The 11099-nt window shown below is 41.4% G+C and overlaps 1 protein-coding gene and 1 long non-coding RNA gene across 3 annotated transcripts; one reads left to right on the top strand and one right to left on the bottom strand.

Moving 5' to 3' along the window:
* Window positions 1-415: 415 nt before the first annotated feature.
* On the top strand, window positions 416-10866 carry LOC149304926 (uncharacterized). Of its 2 annotated transcripts, none has more exons than XR_016271828.1 (3): window positions 416-1029; window positions 7325-7451; window positions 10731-10866. It is a non-coding gene; the product is annotated as an uncharacterized LOC149304926 (long non-coding RNA). The 2 variants fall into 2 exon arrangements; XR_016271827.1 differs by lacking the exon at window positions 10731-10866 and adding an exon at window positions 7559-7821.
* Window positions 1150-6818, bottom strand: LOC149304927 (platelet-activating factor receptor-like). Its single transcript, XM_089478984.1, has 2 exons — window positions 6699-6818; window positions 1150-2541 (listed from the first exon to the last, which is right to left on the bottom strand). The coding sequence occupies exon 2, from the start codon at window positions 2495-2497 to the stop codon at window positions 1391-1393; it is 1107 nt and encodes a 368-aa protein (XP_089335110.1). The 5' UTR covers window positions 2498-2541; window positions 6699-6818; the 3' UTR covers window positions 1150-1390.
* Window positions 10867-11099: the final 233 nt, after the last annotated feature.

The raw sequence follows: 11099 nt of genomic DNA, 5'->3' as shown, positions 1-11099 counted from the left end.
CATAATTTGGCTTCAAATGTGCACATTGTCCACCTCTGCCCTAGAATGTCATATGGACATCTGCTGGGATCCTCACCATCCTGTAGTCTTGGACATAATCCTAAAAAATCCTGCTTCTAATCCAAACACCAAAGCATTTACAGACATTCCCACTGAACTTAAATCTGACAGTTTTATGTAACTATAATGGGCCCAAAGCTGAAACTTTTGTTCATAAAAAGAGTGAGCAAGCTACATAGTTTTCTTATTTTCCACCATATCATAACACCACTAGTTTCTGTTGAATGAAAATAGATTCTCACCTCACTCCCTGAAGTTTGCCATCCAAAAAGGAGGATGATCTTCCTAGTCAAGAAAGCATGTAGACAAGCCCCCTTGGCCAACAGCTTTGAGCCCATCTGCATCTCATCACAAACCAGTAATGTGCAAATACTAGGCACACAGGCAGCCTCTTTCTACCAACTTGCACTGTTTTTCGACCTTCCCCAAAGTTGTCTTTTCTAACTGGCAGTGGCTCTGCAGGGCCTCAAACCAGAGGTCTCTACAATCACATGGTCCCTGATTCATTTAACTGAAAATACCAGCAACTAAACTTTGGACTTTCTTTATGCTCTACCACAAAAATATATTTTTTCTTCACACAGCTCTTGTGATAGGGCTACCTTTATCATATGGACAGCTGAATCCACACCTGGTCTTTGTATGTAAACATATGCAAAGACTCAGACTGTAGGAATTCCTAGCCTATGAATTCCTTAACACAGCTGAAAATGGTCAAACTGTAATACAAAACAAGGTCTGCGGTGTGTGGATGTGGGTGTGGGTGTTGCTTTGCTTTGAAAAAAATGCCACTTCCCTGGCTGGACTTACTTCCACTTTGTTGTCATTCTTTTCCCAGATGCAATCTGAAAAGCTTCTACCAAGCACTGTCTAACAGCCAACCAGACGTAGAAAGTAAGATGGACAGAGGTTGCTGTTCCTTCTCACATTTGTCACTACTCAGCCTGAGAGATGAGACATAACCATCAGGTAATTCCAATGCCCACCCTAATCCAAAAATTGTGAATTAACTACATGACAAAGTGTAAGGAGAGCATCAGACACCTAATATTGGCGCAATTAAACTCTGAATGTAATGTCCCCCTTTTTTTATATAGAAAAGATGCCATACAATATTTCAGGTATTTTCCTTTCACAACAATAGCAAGGCCAATTTGGCTGAGGCATTCCTCCTTCTTTTTGAGATGTGATATTTAATCAGTCCAGTTCCTGCATCTGTAACAAAGATCTGCTGGAAATGTGAATGAATCTGCCAGACTTGTGGTGAAATGTGGGGGTTCTTGCCTGCACCCAATCTGATATTGGAGTTTAAATACACACAATAGAAAATTTACTGCTCTGCAGGCTGCTGAAATTTCAGGGAGGGATGAAGGCATTCTTGCAAAGGCATCATCCCCTCTATAGTTGTCTCAGTTGTGTGCCTGGAACACTTACGGCTGTCCTTTATTGTTTTCAAATTCTCAGAAAGGTGCTTCCTGAATTTTTTTGTGAGAAAGCAGTAAATTATAGGATCCAGAACACAGTTGGCACCCAGGAGGAAAAGGGTCACTTGGTGCATATCATTCAACAACTTTTTGTTCTGGCAGCTTATCTGCCATTTGTCCAGCACCATCAGGGTCCAGGGTAAATCCACAATGTGGTGAGGAACAAAACACAAAATGAAGACAGTCAAGACGGTGCACACCAACCAGAGAGCTCTTTGCTTGATGCTGCTCTGCCGCTCTTGCATTGGTTGGGACAGCAATACCCGGATAATGGATGCGTTGCACACCATGACAATTAGAAAAGTAATAAAGAAACACACGCAAATGATCACGTGAAATACTAAAACAGGAGTAGTATCATTTTGGGGGTTGTAGCGCTCAAAACAGCGGGTAAAAGTTCTTGAGGAAGGCACTACTTCCTTGGTAGTGCCCTCATCGTATAGGAAGTACATGGAGGGGCCAGCTATCAGGACCCAGATGGCTACAGTCACATAAATGCCCCTTCTTCGTGTGCTGGACTGAGCTGTTGATATGGGCCTTGTGACTGCTTGGAACCGATTGTATGTTATGACTCCCAGGAAAGCAACGGAGCAGTATGTGTTCACAAAGAATAAGTAGCCAGCCACATTACACAAAAAGCTGGGCATTATCCAGTCACCTCTGTTGTGGTAATATACAATCCACATAGGCAATGTGACCAGGAAGAGGAGATCAGCTGTTGTCAAGTTCACCATGAATATTTTGATTTCATTCAATTTCTTTGTAGCATAAAATCGAGTGAAAAGCCACAGTACATATACATTAGCAATAAAGCCCATAATGAAGATGATGCTGTAGTAGACAGTAAACAGAGTATATCTGAACTCAGAATCTATGTGGCATGGCAAAGTCTGGACACTGAGAGATGAGACATTTCCACCTTTGTCCTTTTCAGCTATTGCTGCAGTGGTCATGGTGCTGTTTTACTGTGGAATTTGTTGTTCTCTGATTTCGTATTCTAAAAAGAAGAAAGAAATAGTTAATACAGGATGGGGCCAATGAAAAAGTATAATGCAGAAAATCTTGTTCAACTATTTCCTATGGGGCTCAAGCATAGGCAAATTTCCCCTTATGTGGGGGGATCCGGAAGAAGCTAGGTTTCTGTTAATTCACGCTAAAATATTTGCTTTCTTTACTGCAGCATCACAATGTGGGGTCATGGTAAACAACAATCCCAAGGCCCTTTTCATGTACATTTTTGTGTGTGGCATAAATGTAGAATTTGCGTTTGTCCTTGTTTCATTCTATTAGTTGCAGAATAGTTTTCTAGTTTATCAAGGTCCCTTTGAATTCTGTTCCTATCTTACAATGTGTTAGCTACCCTTTCCAGTTTGAATCATCCACAAACTTGATAAGGATTCCCTCTATGAGGTGACAAGCTCAGTTTTAACTATGGGCACTGGGAGACAAGGCAAGGATGTTGCCTAAAGCCAAGGTTAGTTAGAATGAGTATTGGGATGTACTAGGGGAAAAAGAAGATGTGATGAACTAGCCAAAAGAGCTCCGGTGAAGCTGGGGGTTTAGCTAGTGTTACAATGTGTGTAGTGTGTCAGGAAACCCTCATCTCTCTTTAACCCCCCATTGATGAACTGTTTCTCTTTCCAGTCTTCCCTGTTAGTCTTTTTGTTCAAAATGGAATGCCCAACAAGACTGAATTGTTCTGCATCTGGTTTTTGTATATTCCCATTCCTTGTCCATTACTGCTGCCTCCTCCTGGGGCAGTTTGTTGGACAAATAGTGTCATTTCCTTTTTCAAGCCATACAGCTTTTATGCCATGCGGTTTCACTGGTACTTCCCAAAGCAGTGAAAGACCTTAACTGCTTTCACTATAAGGAAGTGAGAAATCTGAAAGGAAAAAAAAGGTTGAACTGAAGTCATGCTGAAGAGACTTCAGCAACTGTATGTAGTCCACGTAAACCACACAATGATTTGAGTAATATGTCAATATGCGGTGTGGTAACATAACTGAATTTGTTCAAGTTCCCTCTTTTTACATTATCAGAAAGAATGTCTGTATTACATTAAATACAACACTTTTCTGACAAAACATTTTAAAATCAAACTGCTATCCTTACACTTATTTGGGAGAACCCCTCATTCAACTGAGTTTAATGGGTAAAGGGCCTGGCAGATTCTCAGCCTCAGTGGGATAAGCACCAGTGAGATAAGAACTGGGGCTAGAAACAAGTCAGAAGCCAGTGCAGTTGATGTATGATATAAGACTAGTATTACATGATCTGGAAAATGTAAATTAATAAAAAGCAAGTTGTGTGCTATGCTGAGCAGCTGCAATTTTCAAACATACCACAAAGGCAGCCAGGTGTAAAACACATTGCAGTAATCTAAAGGAAGCCACCAAAATCTTTATCACCATGTCAAGTTTTGTCTTCTTCTGGAAGGACCCTAAGTGCACTCAGGTTGTGCCTGAGGGAGGTGGGGAAGTCCCCTCCTGGGTAGTTTTGCTTTCCCTACCTACTCTGCTTCCATTCTATGGCCCATGTGGTTTGCTTACAGGATCAGCTCTACTATTCGGAGCTGCTTTAGGAAAGGACAGACGGCAATTGCATCATGCCTGAGGGCCCAAGGCCTAAACTCTATGCTGCCCTCAGGTGCAATAGGAAATGTTGTTCTGCTCTTTGCATAGTTAGACATGCCACAAAATAGCTAGTTTGCACATTCATAATTTGGATAATCATAGAATCCTAGAGTTGGAAGAGACTACAAGGGCCACTCAATCCAACTCCCTGCCATGCCAAAACACACAATCAAAGCATCCCTGACAGATGGCCATCCAGCCTCTATTTAGAAATTTCCAAAGAAGGAGAGTCCACTACAAACAGCTCTTACTGTCAGGATGTTCTTTCTGAGTTGAGGTGGAATCTCTTTTCCTTTAGTTAATCTTCACAGCTGCATTTGACATCTCATCTGTAGGTGTTAAATCCTTTATTCTGAGGATCACCCAGTATTCTGAGGATCATTCAACAGTTTACCTTTAACTGAAGAATATGTAACATCCATTCCTGGACATGCCACACTTCTCTGTTTATTTCCAGAAAGAGGAAATAAATTATTTTGAATGCTAAATATTAAACAGGATGTGAGCCACAATGTTATATTGGTTCTCATTTCCCATTTTCCAAGTCAAAAGGGACAGGAGGAGGCAACATCTGTTTCCATACAGTGTGCCAACTAAATAGAAAGAAATATGGGGAGAGGGCTTCAGAAAATGAGGGTTACTGTGGAACAGTCAGAACATAAATATGGGTGGGCTAATATGTTTAAAGCTATATCACTTCTGAAGGAGCAGTTGGACAGAATATTACTTGCAGGCTTCTTGTATCTCCATAAGTATAAAAGCTAGACACTTTCCTCCTTCCTTTTGCTTTTCAAGGAAATCTGAACATTCAGGGGAACAGCCTGTTGTACTTCTCAAGGTTCAGTTCCTCCTAAAGCCAACCATCCCTGTGACAACAGCTTGCCTAGTACACTAAAAGGAAGCCAGAACCCCTGAGGGTTGAACAAAGAGATTCAAACCCAAGGCAGGCTTCTGAAGGTGCAGATTTGGGTAGCATGAAAGGATATTATTGCATTTTACTGTCTGATAGGTGAAGAAGAACCTATGGGTTTCTTTTGCTGTCAGTGGTTTAAGTGCTCTCCATCTTGATACAGAAATGACAGCGGGATTTGATGCTACTGTTTAAGCAACAATTTATGTCGCTCCTCCATGGTTATTATTATTTTTTCATAATGTTCAACATTAACTCTATCTTTGCACTTTCTTCTTTGACTTTCCTTAGCAGATGTTCCAGGTCTGTAATGTTTTCTGCTAGTAGTATGATGTCATCTGCATATCTTAGATTGTTGATATTCCTTCCTCCTATCTTCACTCCTCCTTCCTCTGTTTCCAAGTCTGCTCTATGTATGATATTTTATGCACACAAGTTGAATAGAAAGGGTGAAAGGATGAAGGCTTGCCTGGCCCCTTTGCCAATTGGGAACCATTCTGTTTATCCATATTCTGTTCTAACAATAGCCTCTTGTCCTAAGTACAGATTCCTCATCAGGACTATCAAATGTAGTGGTACTCCCATGTTTTAAGAGCATTTCATAGCATTTCATGATCTGTGCAGTCGAAGGCTTTGCTATAGTCTATAAAACCCATACTGATTTTCTTCTGGAATTCTTTGGTATGCTCCATTAAGCATTTCATGTTTGCAATGTGGTCCCTTGTGCCTCTACCTTACCCAAACCCCATTTGCATATCTTAGATTGTTGATGTTCCTTCCTCTTATCTTCACTCCTCCTTCTGAATCTAAACTTGCTCTTTGTGGGATTAGATGACACCTCATATTTGCTGCCAAGCTCTAGAGTCCCTTGGTCGGCATTTCAGTGTGTGAATTAGTAAGCAGTGATAGGAGCATAAAGGAAGAAACAACTCTCTCCACTAACCACACCCTTTATCTCCAGGCAGCTCTTCAGACCCTGCCATTGAAGAATCAGTGCTATAGCAGTTAGAGTGTTGTACTAGGACAGAAGAGGTCCAAATTCCATTATGCACTAAGCTGTTAAATTGATAGGATGACTTTGAGACTAACTTGCATCACTGGGTTGTTATGGTGAGTAGAAAATGAAGGGGTGGAAAGAAGAGCAATACATGTTGCCTTTCATTTATTGGAGAAAAAATGGAATACAATTTAATGAAATAATGAATGAACAAAATCTGAGAGTGAGAGGGAAAAGAGGTTTACTCAGGTACAGGAGGGAATTTTTGCCCAAGCACTTCCTAAAACATAGAACTGGCACTGCTGGCAGTATATTCTTGTTCCCTTTCCTCAAGATCTGTTATAAACCACCCAGCCATATCTTGCAGAGTGGAGCATCTTTGTACTGAATCACTGACACATTCTATGAGCAAATAAGCGTCTTTGAACTTTCTGGGAAAATGTGAATACAGCCACAGCAAATACCATAAAACAGCCTTCCCAGATATAATATACTACAGTCACCCCCCATCTGGGGATGATAGGGCTTGTAGTCCATGGCATTTGGAGAATGCTGGGTTGACAAAGGCATCAGAGGAGATACATCTGTAAAGAACACTTCCATCCACTTACCAGAATCTCTAGAGGCTGGATGTTCTCTGCTATATCCACGTTTTGGGAAGTCCTGTCATGGATTGTTGCAAGGAATATCTCCACAGACCTGTAGCTGGAGGTTCTTTGTTGCCTGCCAGGTTCCCCCGCAAACGAGAAGTGAGAAGGACTCAAAAGAACCCCCTGCGCAAAGCATGGAAATGAGGAAACAGACTGTGTCATCATCATCATCATTGCCATCATCTTTGTAAGGAGAGTTCAAAGAAGGAAATGTAAAATTAAGCAAAAGGTTATAAAGAAGACAATAATGGGTTTTTAAAAGCTATGGATGTGTCAGTAATGCCTTACTGAGCCTCAGCCTGCTGTGCTATTAAAGCATAAATGTATTATTGATGCTTTGTGATTTCCTTCCAAGAGAGCAGAAATTATGTAGTCACAAAAAGCCATTGGCTCCCAGTCAAGAGCTGAGCTCTGGCACTGTTGTTGCGCCCAGACTCTTGGTAGTTAGCACCTTTCCATTGTGGGCTTGCTGGATGTTTGATCTCCTTTAGGAATGTTACCTTTTAATGAATCTCCTGCCACTTTAGGAACCCTTATTTTTTTTTAAACAAATTTAGAGTTCTTAGAGTTTTGTTGAATCATTTCAGGATTTTTCCCAAGGAGAAAGAGTCATCCAAGAATCAGATAGACCGTACTGGACAACCCAATGGAAAATGGGGCTGTTAGAAAGTGTGAGAATGAAAGCTGTAATCCGACACAATGGAAGGACACCAGGTAGGAGAATGCTGTGCTAATGTGGATGTTGCCAATGTTGTGTACTACTTAAACTGGCAGATTTATTTAATTATGCATTTTAAATTTTCTTTCCCCCCTTTCTGTAGATATGTATGTAGTATTTACACCAGCCTATAAAGACCAGATTGACTGTGACCTCCAAGAGGACATTCTCTGCAACCGCTCCCAGCCTGTGGAATGGCTTGCCGGACGAGATCCGTCAAATTACCAACCTAGACAGCTTCAAGAAAGCTGTCAGGACAGATCTCTTCCGGCAGGCCTTCCCAGAATAAACTACTCGGCCATGTAATGACTCTCCCAAATAATGACTCTGCCCACCATTATTGCTTTAACTGTTTTATGTATTATGTATGTAATTTTAATCCTAAATCGTTTAATTCTTTTTTTAAGGGGGGGATACTTTGTATATATTGCTGTATCATTTTTACACTGTTTTAACAAAAGCAGGGTTCAAATAAAAGTTTTATTATATTTAGTATTTAGTACTCAAGTTGGAATACAAAATTAAACAAGACAGTAAAGAAAATCAATTTAAGAAATAGCTAACTTCCTCTGGCTTAAGAAAGTAAGGATAAAGTGCAATGTTGTCAGTGGGACTATATACCATCCCAGAGGTTCTCAGTAGACCAGTGAAACGTTCTGTAGGGATAGGTGGGGTTTGTTACCTGGTGTTTTCATTGATGGTTGGGGTCCAAAAAGAGAATGTTATTGGCAGCATCCTTGGATGTCCCAGAGCCCAAGTCTCCATGGTTTAACAACATACCCAGGGATCTGGCTGCTTAACTACACCAATCAGTAGTTTAATTCCCTCCCACTGATTTGAAGAGGAAGGAAAACACAAGAAAATAAGACTTTTAGGGTAACCAATGACCTCCCCCAATACCTCGCACCTCTCATTCTGGCCACAGCAAGCCAAATGGGCTTTGCAATTGTTGATCACTGGCCATGTGTATATAATATACATATAATAAAGAAGCCATAATAAATGAATTACAGTGAACAGCAGCCATAATACTACATTATTTAAAGATTGACTGCAATCAAGTAAATCTTGATCAACAGAAGGGCTGTTCTATAAACTGGTTGCTACCAGTGAAATGGCCATCTCTCCTATCTCTGCCAGAATGCTCCAGCCACTATGGCAGCCAATTGGTGTTATAATCCGAACAGTCATTTTTGTACATGGGAGAAATGCTAACAGTGATTCTATGATCATCAAGACACAATACTAAGACAAAGGTACAAACAGATTGGGCAAGTGTCATGGGCTGGGGCTGCATTGGTCCCCAGGGAACTTCGGATGGCCAAACCTCCTGTCTTGCCATCCTGAAAAAATATCCATCAAGTGCTCCATGGGGGTTGTTTGTGTCAATTACACCACTCTATGAGAAGCAGAAAAAACCCCAGGATAGAATCATAGAATCATAGAGCTGAAAGAGACCTCTAGGGCCATCAGGTCCAACCCCTTGCCATGCAGGAATACACAATTACTCTACAGACCTGTAGTGAACTGGAAATCATACCCTGGAGTGTTTGGAAGCATTTTAGGGCAAAAATTAGGAGATCCTGTGGGGCCAAACAAATGGTCCTGGAGCTGCATGTGAACCAGCCATACTTTCCCCAACTTGTTCTACTTAATATAATAGTTAGGAGGTCCTCAAATAATAATTTACCAAATTGAAGTCACTATCTAAACAGCACACACACACCTCCATAGATCATTAAGGTCAAAATCTAAAATTATTTGTCTTTGTGGGAATGACCATAATGAGCTTCAGCTGGATTTGTCTGTACCTTAGCAGCAGTGTAAGGATGCAGATAAAAACCTGACACCATTGTAATATTTTCAAGACATGCCCAATATGTATGTACATGTTGAACTGGCTGGTGAATCATCAGGGGACCTTGTCAGTGCAATTTCCTTGATTGCAAAGAACCAGTTCACGCCATCCCTTCCATCTTGAGTTAATCACCAATGTATTGCACCACATCTCTCATTCACATGAGAAAAAGACCTACAATTGACAAGGCATTCACTACACCATGTAAAAAGGTGGTGCAAGCAAGTATAATGATCATAGATGGAAGGAAGTGCAAAAAAGAACAAAGATCATGAGAGGATATGTATCAAAGCTTTAACTCCATTCAGTACAGGCAGAGTCCCTATTCCCTGATCTGCCTTACAACTGACCAGGAGCACCTCTACCTTGTCTGGATTAAGTTTCAATTTATTTTCCCTCCTCCAGTCCATAGCAGAGACAGGTTCCTTGGAGTCAGATGAAAAGGAGAGATAGAATTGGGTGTCATCCACATACTGGTAACATCACACCCCAAACTCCAGATGACCTCTCCCAGCAGTTTTATGTAGATATTAAATGACATGGGGGACAAAATAGAACCCTGAGGGATCCCACAGGTCAATGGCCAGGGGATCAAACAGGAGTCCCCCAACACCACCACCTGAGTTTGGCCCTCAAAGAAAGACTGGAACCATTGCATAACAGTATCCCCACCTCAGAGAGGCAGCCCAGAAGGATACCATGGTCAATAGTATTGAAAGCCATGGAGAGATCCAGCAGGACCAACAAGGACACACTCCACCTGTCCAGTTCCCTGCATAGATCATCCACCAAGGTGACCAAAGCTGTCTCTGTCCCATCGCCAGGTCTGAATCCAGATTGAAATGGCTTTCCATCTATAAATAATCATAGATTTGGAAGAGACCACAAGGGCCATCCAGTCCAACCCTGTGCCATTCAGGAACTCACAATCAAAGCACCCCTGACAGATGGCCATCCAGCCTCTGTTTAAAGACCTCCAAAGAAGGAGACTCCACCACTCTCTGAGGGAGTGTGCTACTTTAAATTTGTATTTTGAAAAATAGACATAGTGGGGTTTTTTCCTTTCTGTGTTAGTAGCAGTGAAGGTCAAGAATTACCAGAAACCAACTGAAATCAACAGCAGCATCACTTTATAGCAGGTATGTGGAATCAGAGGTTGAAGCTTTTTCACATTTCATTATTGCCTACTAATTTCACCATGCCCCCCCCCCATTCAACTACCAGTTCCAACATGTCAGTGTAGCAAGAACAGGACAAAAAGCTCAGAACACATTCATACCACAAACTCTACATAGCAGGCCACAGTGAGACAAACTGAAATCTTGTACTTACCTTTTTCTACAGGTTAATCCCACTCACTAGCAGAGACAGAAAAACAGAGGCTAGTTTCATTCCATTCTTTACCATCTTTCTGCAGGAACTACTTCCCAGGCAGCTTGGATGACTTTAAAGAGACTTTCTCAGAGGTGCCAGGTGTGGAGCATCAAAAGGAAGACATATCTTACCTCTGGGAGGAGACCGGAAGAGTGTGAACACCAGAAAACTATTCCCAAGATAAGCACTGGGAAATCCCAGTAAGTCAGGTATATTTGTGCATCCGTATTCATTTCCCAATAGTAATTTCAGGAAGCAAAAAATAACAATGAGGAAGGAGGGAGTAGACTCTCATGTGGGTGACTCACAGTCCCTGGGCACACTTCATCTAGTTTCTGCTCCTTGTCTTACCAGATACTAACCCTTCTCCTCCCAACAAGTTGTGAGATGACAGCTATAGTTGCTACATTTC

This window comes from Sceloporus occidentalis, unplaced genomic scaffold (assembly GCF_023333645.1).
Source record: "Sceloporus occidentalis isolate IW3139 unplaced genomic scaffold, rSceOcc1.0.p SCAF_13, whole genome shotgun sequence".
Classification (NCBI taxonomy): domain Eukaryota; kingdom Metazoa; phylum Chordata; class Lepidosauria; order Squamata; family Phrynosomatidae; genus Sceloporus; species Sceloporus occidentalis.
Note: the sequence above shows the minus strand (reverse complement) of the source record. Positions and strands in the feature narration are given on the sequence as shown.